The 27,233-nt window shown below is 47.0% G+C and overlaps 1 protein-coding gene across 1 annotated transcript in view; it reads left to right on the top strand.

Moving 5' to 3' along the window:
- Window positions 1-27,233, top strand: part of LOC134089442 (uncharacterized) — a 55,396-nt gene that overhangs the window by 13,113 nt on the left and 15,050 nt on the right. Inside the window, exons 7-8 of the mRNA XM_062543884.1 lie at window positions 12,353-12,475; window positions 18,170-18,412. Coding sequence (XP_062399868.1) covers window positions 12,353-12,475; window positions 18,170-18,412 — 366 coding nt within the window. The remainder of the gene's footprint in view (window positions 1-12,352; window positions 12,476-18,169; window positions 18,413-27,233) is intronic.

Here is a 27,233-nt window from a genome sequence, read left to right as displayed (position 1 = left end):
TTAGTCTTCCCGTTCCTTTCTCACCTTCCTCCTTCCGTCTTTAACATAGTCTTGCAGTGAGACTGGGGGGCTTAATATTGTGTGGTGGAACAGCAGCCTGTGCAGTACTTATGTGCGCACTGTATGCACTGTTTGAATAAAGAGTGAATGACTGAGCCAGAAACAAGCGTGTGAGCGACTGTGCGACTTGCCTCCTGCGATCCCTCAAGCAACCCCCACCACCCCCCACCACCCCCCCACCCTCCACCACCTCCAGCGCCAGCACACTCCGTCCTGACGCAGGTCAGGGAACAAAGGCTCATCACCTCCCTCAGCACCGTGTATGGATTTCCTGTGCACTTGCCAGTAATGTCGTCCTGACGCAAAGATTTGTCCTCTCGCAGCCTGACTGCCTGGTGTCTGTTCATCTTCTCCATGGCCATGGAGGGCAGAGCCCCCCCCCCCACCCCCTCCCCAATACCCTCACCCTCACCCCTACACCCTTGTACTATGTGCCCATGTTGCGCCCCCCCCCCCCCCCCCCAGAGTGATGTAACACCCTGAGAAGTCGGATAATAACATGCCACAATGATAGAAAGTCCTGTTAACTAATAGACCAGGTGTTATTACATGCTTTATCACTGTGCGTGCGTCGGAGATAAATAGATGAAAAGGATTTTGTGAACCTGTCATAGAGAGTGTGTGTGTGTGTGTGTGCTTTTATGTGTGTGTATGTGTATATATGTGCGTGTGGGGGGAGGGAGGTAATGGAATCATTGGGAGAAGTGTAACCCCTCCCCCTCTATGTCTGCTACGGCAAAATGCATCTCTTATCCTGAGTTGGGTTTCATTTCTCTTCTTTCATTTCTTTTCCTTGCTGTGTGTGTGTGTGTGTGTGTGTGTGTGTGTGTGTGTGTGTGTGTGTGTGTGTGTGTGTGTGTGTGTGTGTGTGTGTGTGTGTGTGTGTGTGTGTGTGTGTGTGTGTGTGTGTGCGCGTCGGGCTTAGCTGAGAGGATTGAGCTGAGGAACGAGAGTGAAATCTGTGTGATGGATCGGCTGGCTCCTAATGGGAACGTCTCGCGGCCGTCTCCCTTTCATTTGTAGCGGGCCGCAGTGCGCCCCGTCCGTCTTAACCACGCCTCTGGGTGTCTTACTCGAGCAGACTAGCTGACAAATCTCATTCACACGTCTCATAACACATGGTAGGCCGTAGCATGGCGTCTCCCCATGGGGAACTGATCTTTCCTAAGTAGGTTCCGTTTTTGAGAACTTGGAAGATGCTTCGAAGATGTTGTCCAAACCAGACACCACAGATCTATGAGCATATTTCAAACTCATTCAAACTTCAAACTCATTTTGATGTCGCACTACTTACATCAAGAAGAATGGAGTCTCTGATACTGCTTATGCGGCCATGCTTTGAAGGCTGGAAGGCCATGTACATACAGTGCCTATAGAAAGTCATCATACCCTTTTGAAATAGTTACTTTTTTTGTCTTACAGCCTGAAATCAAAACCCATTTAAAAAAAAATCTTTTCCAGTTTCATTTACAAATTTAGCTGTACAACATCAAAATAATGAAAAAAAAGTCAACAGTTCTGAAAATTAATAAAAAATTAAAAACTAGAATAACAGGGTTGGAAAAGTCATCATACCCCTGACTTAATACTTTGTAAAGCTTCCTTTTGCTTTCATTACAGCCATCAATCTGTTTGGATATGTCTCTATTATAGCTTTGCACACCTAGATAGGGGAATATTTGCCCAATTTTCCGTGCAGAAATGTTAAAATTTAGTCAAATTCTGTAGGGAATGGCGATGGACTGCTCTCTTCAAGTCAATCCACATATTTTCTATAGGATTTAAGTCAGGGCTCTGACTTTGCCACTCAAGGATATTCACCATCCTATCCTTAAGCCACTGCTTTGTTATTTTGGCAGTATGTTTAGGATTATTGTCGTGTTGGAAGGCGAATGACCTCCCCATCCTCAGCTGTCTAGGAGAGGGACGCAGGTTTTCTTCAAAAATGTTGGTGTACTTGGCAGCATCCATTTTCCCTTCTATCCTGACCAATTGCCCAGTCCCCGCTGAAGAGAAACATCCCCAAAACATAATGTTGCCCCCACCATGCTTCAAAGTAGGTATGGTGTGTTTTGGGTGTGTTTGGGTGTGTATACTGTGTTTGGTTAGCGCCTGGAGCTCAGTCCAAAAACGTCCATCTTAGTCTCCAAAAAGTTCGATCTTAGTCTCATCTGACCATATAAGCTTTTTCCACATGGTAGCAGAATATTCCAGAAGTGTTTTTGCCCTGAACTCCAAGTGCAATGTTTGGCGAAAACCAACACAGTACACCTCCCAAAACACACCATACCTAGTGTGAAGCATGGTGGGGGCAACATTATGTTGTGGGGATGTTTCTTTTCAGCGGGAACTGGGCAATTGGTCAGGATAGAAGGGAAAATGGATGCTGCCAAGTACACCCACATTCTTAAGGAAAACCTGCGTCCCTCTCCTAGACAGCTGAGGATGGGGAGGTCATTCGCCTTCCAACACGACAATAATCCTAAACATACTGCCAAAAGAACAAAGCAGTGGCTTAAGGATAGGATGGTGAATATCCTTGAGTGGCAAAGTCAGAGCCCTGACTTAAATCCTATAGAAAATATGTGGATTGACTTGAAGAGAGCAGTCCATCGCCATTCCCTACAGAATTTGACTAAATTTTTACATTTCTGTACGGAAAATTGGGCAAATATTCCCCTATCTAGGTGTGGAAAGCTATAATAGAGACATATCCAAACAGATTGATGGCTGTAATGAAAGCAAAAGGAAGCTTTACAAAGTATTAAGTCAGGGGTATGATGACTTTTCCAACCCTGTTATTCTAGTTTTTAATTTTTTATTAATTTTCAGAACTGTTTACTTTTTTTTCATTATTTTGATGTTGTACAGCTAAATTTGTTAATAAAACTGGAAAAGTTTTTTTTTAAAATGGGTTTTGCTTGCAGGCTGTAAGACAAAAAAAGTAACTATTTCAAAAGGGTATGATGACTTTCTATAGGCACTGTATATGCTACTCAGTTGTAAATGCACATTCCGGTTGTACTCAAAATTGCTCTGATGTTGTTTTGGATGATAACACTCATCATCCAAAAGTAGACCCTATAAGGCTGCTGTTAGACCAGTTTCCATTAAGCCTAGTTTTCCTATGTTAATAGGAGAACTATTGTTGTTGTTGTTGTTGTAGTTGTTTATATGTTCCCATGATTGTTGTTCTTTGTTATTGTAAACCAAGCAGAATAGTAACAGTAGTATACACTGTACTGCAGAAAATGAGCTTTTGCCCTTAATTGTCACATCAGGGCAATCATTAATGTTAGCCAGACTGAAGAGTGGACATAATGGTCTCTTGTTTGTAATTGCCGTACTTGTCAAATCTACACGTGCGTCCTTAAAGGGATATTCCGCCATTTTTGGAAATACGCTCATTTTCCACCTTCCCTCGAGCAAAACAATCGATATTTACCTTGTTCCCGTTCATCCAGCCATTCTGTGAGTCTGGCGATACAACTTTTAGCTTCAGCCTAGCATAGATCATTGAATCGGATTAGACCATTAGCTTCTCGCCTGCTAGCTTCATATTTAAAAGTGACTAAGATTTCTGGTAATTTTCCCATTTAAAACGTGTCTCCTCTCAAGTTAGAAAGTGCAATAAGACCAACTGAAAATGAAACCTGGCGTTTTTCTAGGCTGATTTGACATGGAACTACACTCTCATCTGGCGTAATAATCAAGGCAACTTGCAGCTACTGGCACTACTACTGCTTGTTGTCTATGGGGACTATTTTCAGATGCTGCGTAAGATATCACTGCGCCTATGGTACGTTTGCAAGTTGCCTTGATTATTACGCCAGATGAGAGTGTAGTTCCATGTCAAATCAGCCTAGAAAAACGGCAGGTTTCATTTTCAGTTGGTCTTATTGCACTTTCTAACTTGAGAGGAGACACGTTTTAAATGGGAAAATTACCAGAAATCTTAGTCACTTTTAAACATGAAGCTAGCAGGCGAGAAGCTAATGGTCTAATCCGATTCAATGATCTATGCTAGGCTGAAGCTAAAAGTTGTATCGCCAGACTCACAGAATGGCTGGATGAACGGGAACAAGGTAAATATCGATTGTTTTGCTCGAGGGGAGGTGGAAAATGAGCGTATTTCCAAAAATGGCGGAATATCCCTTTAAACACAATACAAACATCGGTTGGAGATCAAATATGAGAGATGACTTCAGGATCAAGTATTATTTTCCAAAATGTCTGGCTCTTCCATACCCAGGCAATCATGGCTGTGCTGGTTATTTTAAAGTCTGTGTTTTAAGAGGCGGTGGCCATAGGAATCAGATGGGTAATATTGGCACTTGCTGTAATTATGACAGCATCTACAATTTAGAAAATTGCCCATCATGCCACACAATGAGGCTTTGACTGGGTGAATTATGGGGGTTTCCATCCACGGAAACAGAGGCAACGACACACTTCCAGCCTCCATTGAGTAATGTATTTTGGCTGTAATTAAATTTTCAAAGCCCCATCATGATCTTGAAAACAATTATGCTGATAGTTCTTTTACTTGCTTTCATTAATGTCAGGCTCTGTCAGCACCCCATAGTGTGCTAGTTAATGAAGTCAATTTAATTAAACCGTAATTTTCTCCTCCGTGTTGTTTTGAAAGCCCCTTGATGAGTCGAAAAAGAGGGACAAACTTCCCGGAAAAAATTCTGTCAGCAATAATTTACAGCCAGACTGCTGTGTGTATGTTTCGCACAGTAAAATATGCCCAGTGCCTCAGTGAAACAGAAGAAGAGTAATGCAACTAAAGAAGAAGTATTGAAGAGAAATGAAAGAATATGAGAAGAGAAATGAAGACTAGAAAGCACTCGAGATCTGGCTTGGCTTGGCTCTTGGCGCCGCTCGCACCGACATGGTTCGAAACAGATTTCATGTCGACATGAGAATCCTTAATTTGGCAGCGCACTTTGCACTGCGAAAACAGCTGGTGGGAATCTTTTGCATCACATTTTTCTTCTTGCCCTCGTCAAAACTGCTCTAACTCCAGTATGAAATCCATTTCGAAACGGAGAGTAACTTCTCCATGTTCTGCTTTAGAGGGGCTGCCTCTCTTTGGCAAACAAGCTGTTGTTAAGCAGGTGCAGGAGGAGTGGACATAAAAAAAAACCTCGTTGTTTACTAGCACCATGACAGAGAACAAGACTAATATGAATTGTTTTTCCGAAGGATGTGGGTTTTTTTCATAACTGACACTGTGTCACGGGGGTTGGGGTGGGGGGGGGGGTAATGCATTTTTTTTTTCATGCCACGAAGACCAGTGCAGTCCACATGCCGGTGGGATTGGGACGAAATCTGTTTCATATTGCCTCGCTTCGGTCCATATTTGGTGTCAGGCTTTCTGTGGGGTTGTGGCTGCGCCCCTCATCTCCCCCATCTGGATTTCATCAGATTAATTTTACGGCTTGTTAAAGTCACACACTGCCTCGAGAAGACCACAGATTTGTATCAGGCGCAAATGAAAAAACTCTCTCTCTTTTTTTTCATAAAAACGAAAGCCCTGCCATTAGCACTCTGCCTATCATTGATCTTGCTTCAGCGAGTGTGAAATTCAAGCTGCTCTCGCCTCAGTGCGGGGTTATCCCATGTTAAATGTTTAACTAATGCAATCAGCCGCTGGATTTTTGTTGTGTTATTTCCCATCAGTGATTTCTCTTCTTGGAGACGCAGTCATATTTTCACGACTGCGCTCCCAGCAGTCACTTCCTCCACGTTCCTGCCGCTTTCACTGAGCCGTCGGCCGCGAGGGAAGAAACAGCTAGTCTTTTTTTCCGTAAAATATCACACACAGATGTCGAACAGAAAATAAGCGTGGAAAATTCACAACATGCCTTTCTTAAGGCCTGAGACCAAATGACATGGCACAGTGAGCTCACATGTTTTCTGTGGCATTAGAAAAACTCTAACATCATAACAAAAAAAGAAAAAAGGCCGGTCGTGAAGTGTCATTCTGCTCCATGTTCTCCCACATTGCAGTGGGAATCAAGACTATCTTTCTGGAGCCTTTTGTTCTTTCGCTAACCAGCACCATTACGGCCGTGTGGTTTTGTGGGAGGAGGGTCCGTCGCTGAAACTCAAACAGATGGGGAAGGAGAGATCGCCAGATAATAGCCTCATTCTTGCAAATGCAGAAATGATTATCTAGTTCAAACAGTTCACTGGACGGACGCGCGAGTCACACCAGGTCTGTTTGTCTCTCGGGGGGTCGGGAGAGTTCAAGGCGCTGAGATGTTCCGTCAGGCTCGGGGGAACATTCTTCTGCGTCCCACTGCCCCAGGCCTAGTAAGAGTCGGGCCAGGCCAGCTTGAAGAGGCTAAGCTAATTGGGACAGAGTGTTTTGTTTGTTTTTGTTTTTTTTTTCTTTGAATTTGTCATAGATTAGATTGTAAACTCAACGTATTTGTGAATTTGTGAAATAAGCAAAGAATATGCAAAGAATTGTGTGTGTATATGTATGGTGTGTGTGTGTGTGTGTGTATGTGTGTGTATGCATTTGTGGTGTTCTTGTTTGTGTGGTGTGTTTGTTTGTGGGGGCGTGTTTGTGCTTGTGTGCGCTGTGCAGACGACTCTTCCCCGAGCCGCCATCCATCGTCGCGGAGAAATGCTTTCTTGTGATAAGGCCGTGACCCCGGCGCAGGGCCCAGCGAAGGAAAGTAAATTGCTGGCAGTGACCACTGTTCTCCAATGGCCCTCATGTCAGGAAGTGATCAGTGGGTGGTGGCGGTGGGTGGGGGCTGGGTGGTGGCTGCTCGTGCTCCTCCCGTATCCAGGGCGGATTCCGGCCCCTGCAGTCGCTCCACGCCACGGCCCTGGCACATGGATCACAGTAATTACTGTGCTCGCCATCCTGGGTTATTAGTTTAGGGAATGTCAGGAGCGTATATCAAACCCAATTTGCTCTCCGGCTTGAGAGGTCACTCATCTTCTCTGCCTCTCCCTCTCTCTCTCTCTCTCTCTCTCTCTCTCTCTCTCTCTCTCTCTCTCTCTCTCTCTCTCTCTCTCTCTCCATCCCCCCTCCCTCTCTCTTTCTCTCTCCCTCTCTCTCCACTGCCTGTCAGGGTGCTGCAAGGACAGCTGTCCACTGTACGGCTGTGTTTTTGCTTTGAGAGTATGGTTACATTTGCTTTGCAACATAAAACACATATTTCTCTTTGTGCGTTTTTATTGAAATACTTTCATTTGGAGCTGAAGGCTTTTCCTGTGCCCCACGCAGATAGGGTTGCATTTGAATTTCAATAACAATCTTTTTTTTTCCCTCCCCTCCTCAAAGGTTACTCCAGGCAGGCTCCATTACAACACTTGTCTTGAAATTCAAATAGCATTGTCTAACCCTGTGATGTGGACCTTAAAGTCTTGTCCATGTTGTTTTATTTAGCATTTCTCCATTTTTTACACTAATCGTGAGCTCTTAGTATAAGCATTGTAGACATCCATAATCCTTTTGAGCCTAAGCCTATGTTGGTTTTTGAATAATGTACGGGGCCCAAGCCCCAACGGAAGCCCCGCTGTGTTGGTAATATTGCTAAATGGGTAATAATCGTGAAGGCTCTCAAATGGTGTTTGTGGCTTATGCTTTTGCACATGTATTCTCCTGAGTGTTGCAGGCTGAAGGTCCTGGCACGAAGTCAACACAGTTATTGTCCTCAATGGACTTCCCATTTCCTCTATTTAATGTACTGGTCGTACACACTGATGTTTGAGTTGATTCAGCAGATAGTAGCTCCTTAATGTGTCCCAACGCAAGACACAGCTCTGCTATTGTCCATATATGCAAGTCTCCCTAACATGTATCAATACTTTGGCATGTGAGAGGGAGTGAGAAATGCATTTATTATTTATGGGGGTTTGAAAGGTGGTGTGCATTAAACTTGAATGCTTTCTTCTTGTGGTGAAATGGCTGGCTTTGGTGTTGCGCCCCCCCCTGTAATAAAATGCCCTTGTCTGGAAAATCCCTGTGCACATCTGCATTTGTGTTGGTTTGCAGAGATGTTCTAGAGAACATGGAAGTCTTGTACTGTACAGTATGTACTTGGACCCATCATGAAATTTGAGTAACTAATATGATCTATACTGATTTCATTCTCTTTTTTAACCACCAACTAGGGCTGCTAAGAATTGTTTTCTGTTGAATAATCAGTTGGGTTTCTCTTCTCATTTAAATGATTATCCCAATTGTTTGTTTGTTTGTCCCCAGATGCCTTGTTTTGTCCACGCATTAAATGTTTTTGGTTTACCATCATCGAGGACTGAGCCGAGCACTAAAGCTGAAAATGTTTCAGTACAAGAAACTGCAAAATTCCTGACAAAATGTCAAAGAAACAGATTAAGCGTATACCAAACAAATTATAATTAGTAAGTAACTGCTAATTCATCAATTCATTGTTGCAGGGTTGCGACCTACCCTGATTTTACCACTCCCTCTGTCTGTCTGTCTGGCTCTCTCAGTGGCCCATCGTGGCTATACAGCCAGGTGGCCTCAAAAGCCACCAGCTTCTCTGCCATCCCTCTGAAGGCTGATTGAAAGCACGATGGCCGCCACAGGAGCCTGGAGGGAACAGAGAGAGGCTGGGGAGGAGGAGAGAGGCTGGGGAGGAGAGGGGTGGGCAGAGGAGGAGAACGAGGAGGAGGAGGGGGGGTTCTCACTGCTTCAGCACAGATCAGAGGAATCTAGCAGATGGCGGGTTTGGCTTTGGCATACGGGCGTGTAAGGGGAACGCTTCCGTACCCGTCCACCCGTCATCTGTCACCGAAGGCCCCGGGGCAGACGTCTGCACCTGTAAAAGAGAGAGAGAGAGAGAGAGAGAAAGAAAGAAGCACTACGAACACCTGTCACAAAACCAGTGGTAGCTGGGGACTCACCACCAAGCCAACAAAATGACAAAAAATGCACCACTGGGGCCAGGGGAGAGAACGAGGGAAGCTCCGTCACTCTTGTTTTTGTCTCGCCGGCCCGAGAGGCGCTGCAAGACAGCCGACGTTTCTCAGCCGATGTTTTTTTTCCTCGGCGTTGGGGCCTGAGCTCTCTCTCTCTCTCCGAGGCCCTGTATGATTCAATCACTTGCAATGTCTGCCCTGATGAATCTTCCTCCACCCTCCTCGCACATCTGCTCGGCTGCATTAGTCAAACACTCCGTGGGAGACCAGCGGCGTCCCAAGCAGGGCCAGAGCAAGCACCATCCGTCTTCTCGCATTAACATTTTATTCGCCGCGTCGTGTAAAAAAAGATAACGTTTGGATGTCACAACGGCGTGCGCTGCTTGTGCTTGTGCTTGTGCTGGTGTGCCTGTGTGGTTGTTTGTAAAGCCCTCTTGTATTGCCTCAGGACTGTATTCCATTCACCAATTTGCTCACGGAATTTCCTCCTCCAGTGTGGGCTGCGGGGCATACACAGAAAAACAAGTCGGGTCCTAAAAATGGCAAACACGCAAACATTTAACTTGAGGTAAAGCATATGTGTATGTGTGTGTGTGTGTGTGTGTGTGTGTGTGTATAGGGGGGGTTGTGATGCGAACTAAAGCGGAGCGCATTTGCATGTTTACGGCTGTGTCACTGCGGTTTGGCTCAGACATCCGTGGAATGTGGGTCTGTGACTGCCTGAGCCGCGCTCCGCGGGCCTGTAAGGGGCGGATTAGGAGCGGAGATGTTTACTATGAATCCTGCCCTTGTGTTTTCCGGGAGAGGAGAAGAGAGGAGAGGGGAGCGGACTCGGAGCGCCGCCCAGATCGCTCTGTTGGAAGCGAACGACAACTGATGGAGTTAGTGGCGCTGGGTTTGCATAATCCTGAAATGTTGTGTCACATTCTTAGTTTGGAAATCGCTGGGGTATTTTTGCGTCATGTTTTTTGTGACATGACCTTTTCCAGGGGAAGAAAAACAACACCACTCTTTTCTCCTGTCACCTCACATCACCACAAGTAATATTTTGTGTGATGGCTTGTTTGACATTTTTAGGTCATCTGCTGCTAGTTGTTTTCCTCGTCGTCCTTTTGATGACTTGTGTTGGTTGCTTCTTCGAACAAAGCGTTTATGCTGCTTTTTATGCAAAACACAAAAGACAGCCCCCATTGTGACTGCTTCGTGGTGAATTTGTCAGCTTTGTATAATCTAGCAGGACAGTTGACCCTCGCTCCGAGTTAGCTCTTCCAAAAAAGTTCCATCAGCCACAGAAAGCTTTCACTTGGTCTGAAAGGCGTTTCGAGGCCAGAATTTTTGAAATGCACAAACCATGTCTTGCATACTAAAGCAAGCAAACTTGTCTTCGAATGCTTCCCAAGCTTTTTGCTTCAGGCTCACAGTCAGTCCAATCATGGAAAATGTGTCGGCGTTTTGTGGCCCCAGAAGCTAACCGAGGCTTTGTTCAGACAGCTGCGATCGGCCTGTTTTTTTTCTTTTTCTTTTTTTTTTTTTGGTGGTGTCATGAAGATGAGTCGATGGAGATTGCTCAGCGCGTCAGAGATTTATAAGTCTCTGGCACAGGAAAGAATGTTGCCTGCCCGAGGCGTCATCAGTGTACGTTTTGCGCCGCGGTGAATATTTCCTGCTCATTATAGTGCCCATGCAGACAGCCAGAGTGCATTCCTTTCAAAAATAACAAGCCCGTAAACCAGTCTACCCATCGAAGTAAAAAAAAAAGGGAAAGGGGAATGGTTTCGCATTTTAAAATGTGATACTCATAATTCAGCACTGTCTGGAAGGAATCTTCCGACTTTGCAGGTGGAATGCTGATGTGTGTGTGTGTGTGTGTGTGTGTGTTTGTGTCAGTGTATGTATGTTGTCTCCTGAGCTCTGCATTAATAATAGCAGATGAGATATTTCGCAATTGTTGAATCTATTAAGCTGAACAAATCTTAGGACTTGCGGTTTGAAATTCCTCCTGCAGGTTGAGCACACATGCATATTTAATATTGCTTTAGATTACAGAGGGAGCTGTAACATGTTTCAGATAAACACATTTTTGTCTCATTGTTTAGCCTCGCCGGTATTAAACAAAGACAATTTTCCAGACCTCAGAATATGAGTTTTATTGTGCAGCCACCAGAGTTTGAAAACAGACAGTGATGAACGGCAAAATTAATCTCCCAGAACAGTTCCTGAAAGCCCTGACCTGTATTGCTCACTGCGAATAAAAAAAAAAAAAGATAGAGGTGGAGAGGTTATAAACATCTTACCATTTCCTGGGGAAACTATATTGGGAAATTCGGCGATTCACTTTTTATTTTGTGCTTCGTGGCATTGTGATTAGAGGTCATCAGAGAGGGGAAAGAGGCTAGACTTCTTTATTAGGTTTTAATATCAGGTATTCCTCAGAGAAATCTACACAGGTTCTCTCTCTCTCTCACTCTCTTTGTCTCTCTCTCTCCCTCTCTCTCTCTCTCTCTCTCTCTCTCTGTCTGATTGAATGCAGTGAATATACAGTATATTATGGGGAGCTCTGGGCTTTGTGTGGACAGATGGACTGGTAGGCGTAGAATTTCTCTTCAAGAATTCCACAAAAATAAGTCGGGAGATTGTGGCAGACGTAGGACACAATAGTCTGTTAACCTGTAACGTTCAAGTGCTCTTGAGAAACACTCACATTGAGCCTTTGACCCAACTTGAGATGGGGGCTGACGAGAAGGTGTGAAATTCTATTCAAAGCTAAACTATTTTTGTTTCAGTTTTTCACAGACACACCACTGCTTTTCAGTTGCTGCCTGTGCCAAATCACTAATTAAATTAACGTTTCTATTTAGCTCTTTAGCGCTCTCTTTAGCCCCTTTACCTCTTTATAATGCCAGGAGAGTATCCTTGTGGTAATGCTAAGCTTTAATCCTCCTGGTATTGTCAGTGCTACTGTATGCTAATTCAGCCTCTATTCTGTCCGTACCCCCTTTACAACATCACTCTTCTCAGAATACCTGAGTGTTATTCTCATCTAATAGAGCCTGCTTACAGTATCTTCAATCTACGTCCTTGCTGTAGTACCACTTAACCAGATTTGGTGGTTTCCGAAATCACAGAGATTCCTGTCCAAGTCTGTGATGTACGTCTTCTTCAGACTCCCTATCTCATCTGAGTGGATTTGTCTTTGAGTAGCTTTGGCTTTTCTAATGTCTGAAGCGAAAGAAAAAACGAAAAAGCACAAAAATCCTGCTGCTGCTTTGATGTTCCCCTGGTGTGCGCTTAGTGAGGCTCAGGCTGTGTGTGTTAAAGGGGGGGTCGGGGTGCCTGGGAGGTTGTGGAATGTAATCTTCTGCTCTGTGTTTTGTAGGCAACCACGGTGGAAGACCTCTCCATGCCCTGGGTGCTGACTAAGTCAAACCTGGTCAAGCAGCCAGTGACCCTGCTTGATCTCTGCTATGGCAAGACAAATAACTTAAACCTTCAGCGAGTGGTAAGTCTGGTTCATCAAACACGGGTTTTGGGGGGTGGCCGCTGATAGCACTGTGCTATCAGTCTTATCTGCACTGTAGTGCCCAATCTGTCACCATCCATGTTCAGTTCCTAGAATGAGTAAACGGTCCTGCTTTATCTTTAATGAGTCTGGGTGTGATATTGATGGCCGAGTCCATCCAGCACCAGTATAAAGTGTAGCGATGGCCATTACACAGAAAGGACAATTGCAGTTTTGAAGGACTTCTGGGATCTGTTTCACAAAATCATAGTTGCTAACTATGATAACAACTACCTTGGTAGTGTCACTGCCAAATGTGAGTCCGTAGATTTACTGTACGTTATGCATATTGTCACATATTGCATTTTCCTTTTTGAAATATTAGAAAATAAGAGCATATTTGTTAGCTCTTACTAAAATGTGACTGAAATATGACAAAATATCAACACTGTGTTGTTAGCATATCTGTAACATGTGACTCAAATACTGTCAACTCCGGTTTGGCAGTGACGCTACAACGGAAGATGCATCATTGTTAGCAACTGTGCTTTTGGGAAACGCTCCCCTGATTATTGCCAGTAATATGCACAATGTGGGCCTCCTTTCTCATAAGACAATGACTGTTTTAGATTCTAGTTTTTGACTGCACCTTAAATGCCCAACATTTTAGAAATCTGTCTGGTTTGAGAAACAATTCTTGAGCCTCATATTGTGCTTAAACACTCACACATGCAGAGAAAGGAGTAATCAGGTTAAAGGGCAAACAATAAGGTATTTGTGCTGTGCACACATGATCTCAGCAACCTTCCAACAGACCAGTTTTAGATGCCATTATTTATTAAGAATTCATTGATGTTCTCTAAAAATGCAATCATACAAGCATATTCTTTGAGGGCTCAACTGTTTCAGATGATTCTTGTTACATTGCTAATAATATGTCATGGGGGATTATCTGACAGAACAACATGTACTTCAGTATCATTGCTAAAGCCTCACTCGTGCCTTTTGGGAATAATGTGTAGTAAATGTAACATAGTTGATTCCATTTGTAGAAGATGTGATTTGCCTCTCCGCACATGTCCTTAATTGGCACAGCAATTATTACAATCTGCTTGACTAGTTTCTCCCTCGAAATGTTAATTAGGATTGTCCTTGCAGCAATATTCGTCTGCAAAATGATTTTATGCTAGAACACAAATTGCGATTGCCTTCACTAATAATACATGACCACGCAGACATCAGACATCCCCTGAAAGCTGTGTGTTCGCTCTTAAAAATGCAATTGCATATTCTCAGGGACTAGGCGTCTTCTAGTCTCTCATGGGAAGTATACCTTAAAGCACTTTATTCTTGGGTAGAAAGCTTTAGGCAGTCGGTAGCTTGAATTGTCTTGAGGCTGCCAAAATTTCAAGGGAGCGCTGAACCTTCCCTTATGCCCTCAGCAAAGAGTTTTCAGTGCCCCTGGAGTCTACCTGCTACCAGCTGTTTGCTTTCTTAACTGCCCTAAGTATGATTTGTTGGCTGAGCATCTTTCGGGGCCTCCAATACTATCCCCTTGCCTAGCAGAATCCTTTTAAAGGCTGGTACCCATCGGACACAGTGTTCAGCGGTGTGGGCTTGACGCACAGGATTTTAGAACAGTTTTCTAACCCTGTGCGGCTGCCACACGGCAGACGTTTCTAGTGGACTTTGCTCCGTTAAAAACTACGGAGTTCTAATTTTTTTCTTGTTTTGTCGCGACACGTATGTGTCCGGTGGGTGCTGGCCTTAAGTCTTGCTTTTAAGTATGTTGTGTCTGTCGTGTTGTCTGTTTTAAGGTAGTTGAAGTACAATTCAACAATGCTCTATGCTGTATTGTGTTTTTGTTTTCTGCTCAGCTTCACTCATGCAGACATAACAAAAGTATCAACCACCAGCAGGTCATTCTGATGCCTCCTTAACGGCTCTCTCCATATGGAGACGTTTTAACACAACCATTTTGTTGCTTGGGGGACAGGTTGGGGGGCATAATCGTCTTCTCTGTTAATGTAGAAGAGGTTAAATCCCGAGCGCTGCTCTCCGACGGCAACTGAATAATTGTTTGTCACACGTGTCAACCTCTGGTCTCCAGTCTGCACGCTTTGTCGGGCATGAAGAAATGTTTAATCTCAACACAGCTCAACCCCCATCCAGTTCATTTTTTCCCTTTTCACACCGGCCCGGCTTCATTCCACCCCTGCGGAAAACAACAACACCGGTGCAGTCCGTCGGGCAATTTAAATTTAAAGTGGATTCTCCCCACATCAGCCTCCCTGGAGACACAGGGATGATGTGCAGTCAAATTGAATCCTGGGAATATGAATGGTTGATGGTTGAGCGTGGAGAGAGAGAAAAGCCGAACAGAAGTCCTTTGCATTCTGCCTATGTAAATGTTGTCCTATATTTCATCAAGAAATGGAAACACCATATAGTACTGTATGTTCTTGATTTTCCTCCACTGACTGGAAAAATGAAAACCTCTATGGACCCAATGGTATATGAAAATAGGTATATGTTATCATGAGCCATGGGGCTGGTTGATGTCTTTCAAACAAGCTTGGGGAATTATGCTAATGAACTATTTAATATTTAATTCCTTTAATTTGAGCTAGGAGAGTAATCTAAAGAGAGGCTAGGGGGTGGGTAGAGTGTGTTTGCTCTCATTCCCAGAGGTTGGGAATTGTAGGCTGGCAGCATTGGTTGTACTGATACGGTTTCATTTTATACAGTACAATTGAAAGTACATTTTCATAGCCTACAGTATATGGAAATGTGTCCTATCTGTTCATCATGTTAATCCGTTAACATGATTCACTATGAGAGGGATGCAGGAAAGGAGAGATGGCATTCAGTTATTTGCTCAATTTTTTCTCTGAAGTGAAAAAAAGAAACTTGCACTTTCAACTTACTGTAAGTAGCTAATATAATGTATTACCAGTATGTGCATTTATAATGTGCATTATCTCATCATCAGGTCAGAGTTAGAGTATATATTAAAATAAGATATGAAGGAGTCAAACATTTGGGCCTTGGATTTTCTGCAAAAGATTTTATGTCCTCGTCACATTTTCTTGACAGTGGTAATATGGCTGCAATAGAAAAGTTTTTAGTTTATTCTGCTTCCAGCGATTTTGGTATCGTCCAGTGATCTTAAAACCGTTCTTTTTGGAAGCTGCTAAATCAGATGTGGCACAGCAGCGATATAAAGGATCATATTTGTGCAAAAAGAAATAAAACGTTGAAAGCAGACAGTGATGATTTTGGATGGCGGGCGCAGATGGGAAACACATGTCGATGGAGAGGCTTGATTTTCGTGATGACTCTTCCATGCTTCTTGAAGGCCCTCTGAGAGCCCCCCTCTCTCCCTCCCTCTCTCATTTTCTCTCTCACTCTCTCTCTTTCTCTCTCTCTCTCTTTCTCTCTCTTTCTCTCTCTCTCTCTCTCTCTCTTTCTCTCTGTCTTCTTGGCCTCACCCTTCACCTACATGGATGTTGTCTGAGAGCACTATCCCCTCTCTCTGGCATTGGGAAGACTAGGCTTGGCCTCATAGAGATGGACACTTGCAATCTTTCCTTTTCCTGGCTTTATCTGAGATTGGTCATGGTGGACCGTGACTGAGAGAGAGAGAGAGAGAGAGAGACAGAGAGAGAGAAAGGAGAAAAAGGATAAGAAAAGCTGTTGCATTGTTGCTGACCTTTGGTTTTGAAGTCCACTGGGTTTTTGTACTTCCTACTGTGTCATCAGGCGGAAAAAAAAGAACAGAGTGAAATTAGCCATCAGAAATCTGCTCCACGGTCTGGTTTTGGAACAGAGACGGGTTGGTAACAGGCACTGACCTCTTACCAACCCGACTCGCACCACAGCCCCGGCACGCTCTTATCTACCCTGTCTCTTTGTACTGTTACATACAAATGTGGACGGACATGCGAGACCATGATGCGGCATTCATAGAGAACCAATAAATGCACCCTTTTAAGTTGAGTCCTAATGAGATTAGTTGGTTTGAGTTCGTACACTTGTTGCGTACGCGGGCCTGATCCGCTTGGCCGTAAATAAGCGCGTGTTTGCGTCCACCTTTGCCCAGGCCGAGCTGCTGGCATGCCGGCGTAAAAACCTGCTAGCACTTATAAGGCTGTTAGATATGGTGAGCGTGGAGGTGAGGCTTGGCATCTGGAATAATTTCACACTGGAAATGCATTCCAGCCATGCTAACAGCGCCATGTGCACACTCTAAATCAGGCCCTTGGCTGCCCGCGCTGCAAATTGGTCATAAGTCCGTCGTAATGGGTAGCATATGAATCCCATGGTGCCTGAGCCTGGGCAGTGGGAAGAGGGCGAGGGGGAGGGGGGGGGGGATGTTTTTGATGTTTTCATGCCGTTGTCTGTTTACAGTCAAACAGGACAACAGAAAGCAGAACAAATCAGCTATTGGTAAATGTCGGTGGAGTACCGTTGAAGTGGAGAACGGTTCCTCTGCCACAATGTAACGGAACATGGCAATCACAAACATGGAGACTTCCAAGATTAATCGACAGTTTTTTGGATGGGAAGATGCCGCCACGAAAGTCTGTTGTTGTTTTTTATTTGAGGGCTGATGTCATAGGCTTTCGTTATTTCATCATCGTATCTAATCCAACGTGATCTTCTTTGCCAACTTGGGTATTACCAGTTTGTCCCGTCACAGAGGCTGGATGCAAAACCATAAAACGTTTAAACATATGATATTTTGACATTTTTTCGGTGTTTTAGAAATGGTTCGCATGACGACCAGTAATCATGCAGACATCCAGCACATATGTATAGCAACACGTAGAGACCTCAAATGGCATCCAGCAAATAATGGTGAGCTCCAAACAAACACACAGCATTAAAGTGCTGCTTATCCCCCGTCGCTTTGAAAAGCTCCTGCTGACCCTGAATCTGCCGGGTCTGTGTGGGCCTCTGAAGCTGATGGCTGTGGTTGTCTTTGGACGGGTCCTGCTGTTTGATCCCTGTTTGCATATTTGAATGCTGGTGTCAGACCCCAGGCCTCTCTCTCTCTCTCTCTCTCTCTGTCTCTGTCTATCTTTGGTGTGGCAGTGCTCTGTCTCTGTCTCTGTCTCTCTTCACATCAGCTTTGTTTATTGTTCCTGTCACCTTGAGCTGCTTGCTGGCATTCAAAAAAACAAGCCCCACCACAGACCAGCCCAGTAGCCTCCGTCTCCACCTTTCTTTGTCCCTCAAACACACACACACACACACACACACACACACACACACACAGAGAGAAGCGCACGCACATACTCTGTCATGTTGACGGGTTTGATGAACGTCTTTGCAAGTCCCGACGGGCCCTTGTCTTGTGTCCTCTCCCTGTGGCAGGCAGGTGCGTGGTCCCTGCGGACATCTCTCTCTCTCTGCCTCCCTCTCCCCCCCTCTCTCCCTCTCTCTCTCTGCCTCCCTCTCTCTCTACCTCCCTCTCTCTCTCCTTCTCTCTCTCTGCCTTTTTCTATCTCCCTCTCTACCTCTCTCTCTCTCTCTCTCCCTCTCTCCCTCTCTCCCTCCCTCCCTCTCTTTGTCCTCTTTTCCCTTGACCCATCACCTGTGCCAGCGCCCCTCAGCTTTTTGACAGTGTTGACGCTTGTTGTTCTGCACCCCCCCCCCCCCTCCCCCCCTTCCCCCCTCCCCTTCCTGTAGAGTGCCCTGGAGTCCCGGCTCTGCCAGCTGTTCAAACACCTGCATGGGATCAGGCAGACCCTGAGCCTGGTGCTGGCCCCCGGCAGTGGAGCGGGGGAGGCCCCCCTCGTCCCACCCCCCCGGCGGGGCCCCTCGGCCCTCTACGCGCGGCTGCTCAACCAGGCGGCGAGCTGCGTGTCCGAGCTGGACGGCTGCTGCAGCGACCTCCTCGTCCTCTCGCTGCTCGTCCCCACGGCCCCATGGGTGAGTGTCGGGCGAGCCTCCTCTCGGAGCCCCTCAGCACGGGGGGCCCCCCCTCCTCCTCTGCCTGGCCTGGTTAAGGCTGGGAACTCAGGAGGGGGCGGTTGGGACTCTCAAAGGTTGTTTGTGTTCCAAGAGCTTCAGGTGTGTGTGTGTGTGTGTGTGTGTGTGTGTGTGTGTGTGTGTGTGTGTGTGTGTGTGTGTGTGTGTGCGTGCGTGTGTGTGTGTGAGAAAATTTATCTAGTGTACCCTGACCTTTTTTCTCTTTTTCCTGTTTCTCCACCTACAGTATGGTTGAGTGTGTGTGAATGCAACCTATTAATTAAGGTGATACGTTTCTTTTGGAAAAGTTGCATTACAAATCGCTGCGTGGCTCCACACACACATAGTCGGAGGTAGCTGATTATACCAGTTACTTGGCTCAGGATTTGTGCTAATTAGTAAATGGCGGGGAAGACTTCTGCTTCCTGATCTTGGATTAGACTCTTGCCAGCAAAGTTCAGACGGAGAGTTCTGTTGGCTCTGGGATATAGAGCACTGCAAGCTGCAAATAATCTTTAGAGTCCCCACAAGGCCTTGGCGTGTGTTTGTGTGTGTGTGTGTTTGTGTGTGTGTGTGTGTGTGTGTGTGTGTGTGTGTTTGTGTGTTTGTGTGTGTGTGCGTGTGTGCGTGTGAGTATAGTGTATTTATGAGTGTGTGTGTGTGTGTGTGTGTGTGCGTGTACTGTACCGGTAGGTGTGTGTTTGTGTGTGTGTGTGTGTGTGTGTGTGTGTGAGTGTGTGTGTGTGTGTGAGAATCTGTGTGTGTGTGTGCCCGACCCGCACAGAGGTGTTCCGAGGTATTAGTTGCCGCCCCAAGGTTGTGCGGATTTGGGAAAGTGGAACACTTTGTAATCAGGGGGATTAATCAGCATGAGGGCTGTGCCGCGCCTCAAGGCGAAGGGAGCTTATTGACACCACTCCGCCACTCAAAGCAATTAAACACGCCTGCTCATTTTCAGAACCCCCCCCCCCTCTTGGCCCCCGCCAGTCGCGCCTGCAAGCGCTTGTCCATCCGCTGCTGCTAAACACATTAGAATTGATGGCTTCCATCATTGATTATTAATTTCCTGTCAACTCCGTTTTAACAAACACTCTTTCACCATTTGTTTGCTATTGAACATGTGGTCCGCAACTTAAGCTGTTGTTGTGATTTGCACACTGAAATCCTCCATTGTTGTTCGGTAATGACCCGGACGAGCACGCCGTAAAGATAGCTAATGTTGATTCCTGTGGTGCGGATGGTGTGTATTGACTAAACTGACAGTCACTCTCACACTCGCTGGCGATAAATTCGTTCTGATGTCAGTGGCAGCGCTTTGGAGTCGTTGTTGTTGATCTTGATGCTTGTGGCGGTTGCTCGCAGCATTCGGAAGCCGTGTTCTATAAAGATGCCAGTTCCTCCCCGCACAGCAGGCTTTCAGCTGTTAACAACTGCAGCACGCGTAGTTGATAGCTGAGGGGCCTGGGTATCTGCACCAGTGCCACCATCAGAGCCCACCCGCCCCTCTACATACATAATTACATATCCTGAAAGGCATACACAACTCTCATGAGTACACAGGCATATACACACTCTCCTTATTGCTCTACGCTTACAGTACACACACACGTGCTGATACACAAAGCTTGGATATACTGTACCTTGGATATGCACATACACATAAACAGATAGACACAGACTCTTGTATATTCAGAATCACATAAAACACATACATTGATACACACACACACACACACACACACACACACAGCCTGACTTCATGCGCTCTACCTTTATTCGTAGGAGTTCACTGACCCCCTGCCTGCCGTTCCATTCTCCCCCCAGCACTATTGACTGGCCTCCCGGTGATTTGGGGAGGGGGTTGAGGAAGTGCCCCCTCCATCGACTCCCCCGCGGAGGGTCCTCAGCTGGGGCACCCCCCACTGCCTTGGATGGAGCGGCCAGGGCCTGGGTTAACCCCCTCCCTACTACACACACACACACACACACACACACACACACACACACACACACACACACACACTCAAAAAACCCCACCCGGGGCCTAAGGGCCCCAACCCCGTGCATTATTCATCCGCTTCTGAAATGATATGCCATCCGCACGTGATGGAGGCGAAGGAAACCCGACACGGTTTTAAAACTCGCGGCGGCCCTCGTCTCTCTCTCTCCTTCCCCTTCGGCCGCCGCCAACGCCCGCCTCCAGGGAGCGCCGCTTTCAGATCAAGCGCTAGCGCCTCTCAGGTGCTCCGTCAGCAGCTTCTCAAAGCCGCGTACGTCCTGAATCATCGACGCTCATTTGCATGGAGGCGGAGAGGAGGGGGGTCTTGTGCTCCCGCACTTGCTGATTTGGCATCGGGGCGCAGTCATTGACAGAAATCTACAACACACACACACACACACACACACACACACACACACACACACAAAAATGATGCATGGCTCCTGTAAGCTAAAAGGTACACTTATAAGCTGTTATCATTGCTCTTGAGTTTGGGATGGCTTGACGGTCTATGGTCTCGCTGAAGTGGAGATCCGGTGAGACCCGTGCAGAAGCAGAGGCGGTGCGGTGCGGTGAGGGGGTTGGGTTGGGTTGGCTCTGCTGCTGTGGCAGGGGGCCCGGGGCGCTCTCACCCCAGGAGGAGGCCCCATCTGTTAGGGGAGCAGCCCTGAGCTGCCATGAGTGAGCACACGCCCCACCAGACACTTCTGCTCGCAATGGGAGGATGGAGCAGGCGGTGGGGGTTGGTGGGGGTTGATTGGGGGAGGTGGGGGGTTTGGCCACTTCAGCACATAAGGCCACCCCCCTCCATCTTTTCTGCTCGAGCGGAGTAGCACATACCAGGAGCTTCATCAGAAGTGGAGGGCATCCATCACCGTCGTCCCCCCTCTCCACGGCCCCCCTTCACTCTCCACAGTGCTGGGGAGGAAAACGGAGCCCCCCCCCATCCCTCCCTCCATCCCTAAAACCGTGGTGTTGCTGGTGCACCACAGACATGCTGACAAGATGGATGCTCCTGACGCTTCGGCTGGGCATCGGGTGAGGTGCAGCCAAAGCGGGCCCATCTGCTGGGCTTGTGCAGAGCAGACTCTGTGATTTATATTAATATCAGGCGGCGTGTACACACAGCGTTATCAGCCATTTGCGCGGCGTGGCCCTCCTGATGGAAGGTAATCGGTGCATAAGCGGCCCAGCGCCACGTGGTGATTCATCTTTCCATGACCCCCCCTCGCCCCCCCCCCCTCCCCCCAAATGCAAAAAAGCTTCGCAGAGAGGCGACAATAGCCCCATCCGCCAGTTTTGAAGTTCAAAAAGGTGTGCTTCCATTAGGTATTCTGTCTGTTTTCTCTCTCTCTCTCTCTCGCTCTCTCTCTTTCTCTCTTTCTCTCTCTCGTTTCCATTCTCTCCATTTTTTCCTTGCCCTCTCTCCCTCCCTCGTCTCTCCAACTCTTTGTGTAAAAGCTGTGGTTTGATGTGGTGGCAGGAAATGGAGGCGGGAGGTGAGCGAGAGGTGTCACTCTCCATTGTGTTTGAGTGCGAGCGTGTGTGAGCGAGAGAGACTGCCTGATCTGCATAGCCCTGGCACTGCGCGGCCCGATCAAAAGGAAGGTTCTGGCCCCTGAGATGTCGCAGTTTGATTCAAAAAGCCCTTTGTAGTGGGCTCTCTGCATTTCTCTTGGGATGGATAGAAAGAGAGAGAGAGAGAGAGAGAGAGAGCTAGAGGGATAGAAAGACTGGGAGAGAGAGGGATAGAGTGAGTAAGAGAGGGAGTGATGGAAAGAGAGGGAGGAATAGAGGGATAGAGAGAAAGAGAGGGGATGGAGAGACCGAAAGGACAACCGCCTAATTAAAAGAGACAGAAAAATAGCAGGATTAGAGTCAGAGAAAGAGATCATGAATCCTCTCCCATTAAATATGCGTCGGACCAGCTGTGTCCCAACGTCGGCCTGTGGGTTTCCTCTCCAAAGCGTTCCCTGTGAGGGTGGGTGCCTGGGCTGCTGCTCCTCCAGTGTCTAATGGGGCCAACATCCCACAGAGAGAGGTCTTCGCGTTTTGGAAATGAAGAATTCTTGCAACACCTCGTTTCTCTCGATGGGTTTGAGCTGATTTGTTTCTAAGAGCCACTGAATATCAGCCAGCGCCTCTTTTAAAATAATCAGAGAGTTCTCCTTTGGCCCCCGTTTGGATTGATTTTCGCTCCAGGCAAGGTGAAGGAAACACCACCCGGCTACAGACAAAGCAGCCTGCTCCAGACGTTAATGGGAGCTGAAGGATTTTTTAGTCGTCTGGAAAAATCCAAACATATCTCTCAACTGTCCAATCCACAATTTCGCTTTGTTTTCTTGTTTCAGCAACCGACGCCTTTGTTCTAGGCACACTAATGTCTCCTTAATGTCTCCTCATTACCGAAGTAATGACTGCCTCCACACAGAGTCAAAGGAAAAAAATCCGCACACTGTCTTACATGCTCCCGCTTTAATGGCAATGTACAACGTTTCGACCACTCAGCTCTTCGTCAGGCTTACCTGTAAGACAGTAGCCCCGTTTACTTGGACACTTCTATTCGATTAGAAGCGGAAAAACAGCTCAACCGGAATGAGAATCGTCATATAAACACCTCAATCGGAATGAAAATGCTGATCCGATCAGAATTGTAATCGGAATGGAAGAGGTGGTGTAGTCCGTTCCTATTCCGAATGAACACCCATGTATACGGTCATTCGGATTGACTGCTATATCTTCCCAATGAAAAGTAGCCAACAACGGCTATTCCGATCAAAGATTCTAAAGCGTCTGATCGGAATAGAATGTAGCCCATGTAAACAGACGGCGCAAAAATGTTCAATCGGAATAGTTTAATCGGAATGACAAAAAACTGTCCATGTAAACGTGGCTAGTGTGCGGATATTTTTCCTTTGACTACGATTGTGCCCATATCAAGCACCTGTCGAAATGATATAGATGTGCGTGCGTCCGTTCCTATACTGCAGTGGCTCCACACAGACACAACTCTGTTCAAGACGTCCTTCCTCCATGTTGGCTGCGGCGCTTGGACGGTGGAATAACTCTGACATCGCTAGAGGAGAAGCATGCGTGTGAACGCTGCCACTTTAAGCTCAGTCTCACCCCCAGCACCGAAAACCATTAGTAGTGCTGCTGATGCTCGTGATTCACACTGAAGGCTGTCTGGGGCTGAGGCCAGCAGCTCACTCCAGGGTGTGAGGGGACGCCACACAGCTGGGAGAAGACGGGCCGGCGGATGGATAGAGGCTTACGTGGGGATACAGCAGGAACCGGGGACAACTCTTGGGGTCACACACTCCCCACATATATCTGTAAACATACATGCACACACAGATATACACTGCCTATGGGTGTTGAAGCTATGCAAGTTACTGTTGGTGAATGAGAATCTGCCCTTTCAGACATGGAATGTAAACGTGTCTGAAAGCGTTCTCTAATTCACCTCCAAATGTGTCTAACATCTAACATTGGCTTTTATCCAGGGAAGGGGCTTCCATATTTGCGCTCATGAGGATTAATATACAACACCTCAGAACTCTCTCAAATCACCCATGCAATGCAAATGTGTAATGAATTTCCCAAGCCGGTGACTGGGCCGGTGCTGGAGGCTGCTATCAAACAGTCCCAGCAATTTCGCATAGGAGAATAAGCCTTACATTTACGCTTTGAACATCGCAAAAATGATGGCAGAGTTGGGGGGGTGGGGGGGGTGGGGGGTGGGGGTGGGCTCGTCCATTGTGCATACTCAGTTCTGATCTTCAGAGGACTCGCTAACACCCGGCGTCCAAACCTCCGATTTCGGCTTTGGAGATTATAGGACTAATAGCACCTTGATGTTTAATTCACGTGCGCCACTCTTTTAGACCGCATCAATTCTTAATGCTGAACGGGGGGGAATGAAAGGGAGGTGTGCAGAGCGTCATAAGAGAAGTGGTGGAAGGCGAACCATGATGGCTGATATTAGCAGCCTTACAACTTCAGCTCAAAAAACTCCTCTTAGGCGCAGTCTAGCCGCCTCCCGCACAAAGAGCACTCTCGCTCTTCCAAATTCACACGGGAGAACGAGGCAAATTACTCCACTGTGTGCATAGGGGCAATTTGCATGTGGAAGAAGATGCCCCCCCTCTCTCTATGCGAGCTCTCAGCACACATTCTGGAATGGGATCGCAGGCATGGTAGGTAGGTGAATCCCTGCTGGAATAATACACACAGGCATATGGATGTGCTTTACTTTGAGATCATTACAGTGACTTATTTGCCAACGCCCCCCACCATCACCACCACTACACACACACACACACACACACACAGACTCTCTCTCACACACACACACACACACACACACACACATACACCTCCCTTGTCTGGCTGCCTGGCAATGTGTGTGTGTGTGTGTGTGTGTGTGTGTGTGTGTGTGTGTGTGTGTGTGTGTGTGTGTGCGCTCTGCCCAGTGGAAACCTGTCCTCCCTCTCCGCTCCGACGTGGGCTTTCGTGCCCGTGCATGTAAATGAGCACCGCAGGACGGACGCATCACGCAGAGGGCCCCGACTAAATGAGACAGGACTCTCCCCCATTCCCCGTGATTGCTTTGTCTGTCTGGCTATCAGCGTGAAATGGTGGAATAGAGTTCCTCTTGTTTTCCTCCTCCACTTTTTTTGGTTACTGTTTGGAACCCGTTCTACCCCTCCCTCTCTCTCTCTCTTTCTCTCTCTCTCTCTCTCTCTCTCTCTCTCTCTTTGTCTATTTTTTTTCCACCTCTGGAGGAAATGGGGAAAACAGATGCGCTCGATTGTGACGGACTGAACAACTGTCTCCCAGGTTCACCGCTAGCGAGAACATCAGTGTGTTTCCTGTCTGGAGCAATCTCCAGCCGCTCCTTTTCTTGCCCCCCCCCCCCCTCTCTTCTCTTCTCCAGGACACTAGATAAAGTCATATTTTTCCCTTGCCTGCGCTGACGGCTCCAACGTGCTCGACTCTGACATCTTCCCTCGTGCTGTAAATCGCGGGCTTCCCCTCCTACGAGGGGAACGGGGGGCTCGGCTCTCTCTCTCTCTTTCTCTCTCTCTCTCTCTCCCTCTTTCTATCTCCCTCTCTCTCTCTCTCTCTCTCTCTCTCTCTCTCTCTCGACTTGACGAGGGTATTTCAGCTGTTGTATAATTTAGTCTTTCTTTCCGAAGCAGCTTTCTGGAAGAAAGAGTAATGGGATTTTTGGGATGTGCTGGGCCGTCAGTGTGGTCGAATATTTTATTGTAATTCGGACTGTGGTTGCCTTTTGTAACAGTATGAAAAGCCACTTTGAGTCTCTTTGCACAGGACAAGGGAAAAAGTTGTATTTTTTTTATTCTTCCTCTGTTAGTTTCTCCCTCTCTCATACACTTGCACTTTCTCTCTGTCTTTCTTTCTTTTTTCCTTTCTTTCTTTCTTTCTTTCTTTCCTTCTTTGTTTTCCTCCCAATCACAAACCCCCAGCTGTATCCACCTGTTCTCATCGCCCCACTCGCCAGGCGTAAAAACTCCGACTCACATGAGGAGATCATTATAAATCTCCCAACACTTGAGGTGCTTTACCATAAATACCCCTCCCCTCCGCTCCTCTCCACCTCTCCCTGCATTTTTCTCCCCCCTTCCTTTCTCTCCCTCCCTCCCTCTCTTCCCTCGCTCTCCCTGCCACTCTAAACCCTTCATTTTAATGAACTGGATTTGCTCCAAAGAGAAGGTTTAGGCTCAGCACAGACACCTTATCTGTCAGAAAGCGCGGGGTGGGAGAGAGAGAGAGAGAGAGGGAGGGAAAAAAAAGGGGGGATCAAAGTGCTCGGTGGGATCAGAGCGGAGAAGCCGCTCGCCAAGCACCCACCATTTCATTAGTGCCTAATTGGCACACAGCTAAACAGAAGCCAAGAGCAGGTGTAAACAGGCCGCTGCCCAGCTCATGTGGTGGTGGCGGTGTGTGTGGGTGTGTGTGTTGGAGGGGAGTTGGTGTGTGTGTGTGTTTGGGGGGGGGGGGGGGGGGGCAGGTGGAGTGTGTGTGTGGGGGGGTGAGGGTGGGCAGTGGGACCTCCCCAGGGAGGGGGGACAGGAGGGACCTAGTTAGTGCTGCCCAGACAGACAGCACGTCCTCCATGCCTGCGTCTGAGAGTGCCAGGGAGGCAGCATTCGTGACAACGATGGTGCTGCACTGGGTGGGTGTGCGCATGAGTGGAAATGAAATAAATAATAAGAAATATATGGGGGGGGGGGGGGGGACGATTTCAGGTTTCACTTTTCTGTGTGTCTCTATTCTTTTGCAACTCTTGTGAAAGTGTTTAACAGTGGGTGGTGGGAATTGAGGAGACAGAGGAAGAGAGGGGGAGAGACGGCGGGGAGGAAGAGATGGGTTTAAGGAATGAAAACAAAACGGAAATTGGGGAAGAAAGTGTCTGTGGAAACTGGAGTGCCGAGTAGCAGTTTGTAGCTTGCCCCCCCTCTCCCTCTCTCTTTTTCTCTCTGTTTCATCCTGTTTTTTTCTCTACCTTAGAGTGCAGATCTGTCACTCTTAATTACCCGCGAGACTCGTGCATGCTGAAATACCCAGCAGTGGCCCCCCTGTATCATTAGAATTCACTCTCTTGTATCCGCTCAATCAGACACGAGGTGTGTGTGTGTGTGTGTGTGTGTGTGTGTGTGTGTGTGTGTGTGTGTGTGTGTGTGTGTATGCATATGTGTGTGTGTGTGTATGCGTATGTGTGTTTGTGAGTGTGTGGGTGTGTGTATGTGTGTCTGA

The sequence above is a fragment of the Sardina pilchardus genome, chromosome 8, assembly GCF_963854185.1.
Source record: "Sardina pilchardus chromosome 8, fSarPil1.1, whole genome shotgun sequence".
NCBI classification, from domain to species: domain Eukaryota; kingdom Metazoa; phylum Chordata; class Actinopteri; order Clupeiformes; family Clupeidae; genus Sardina; species Sardina pilchardus.
The sequence above is the reverse complement of the archived record's forward strand: the minus strand, read 5'-3'. Positions and strand labels throughout refer to the sequence as shown.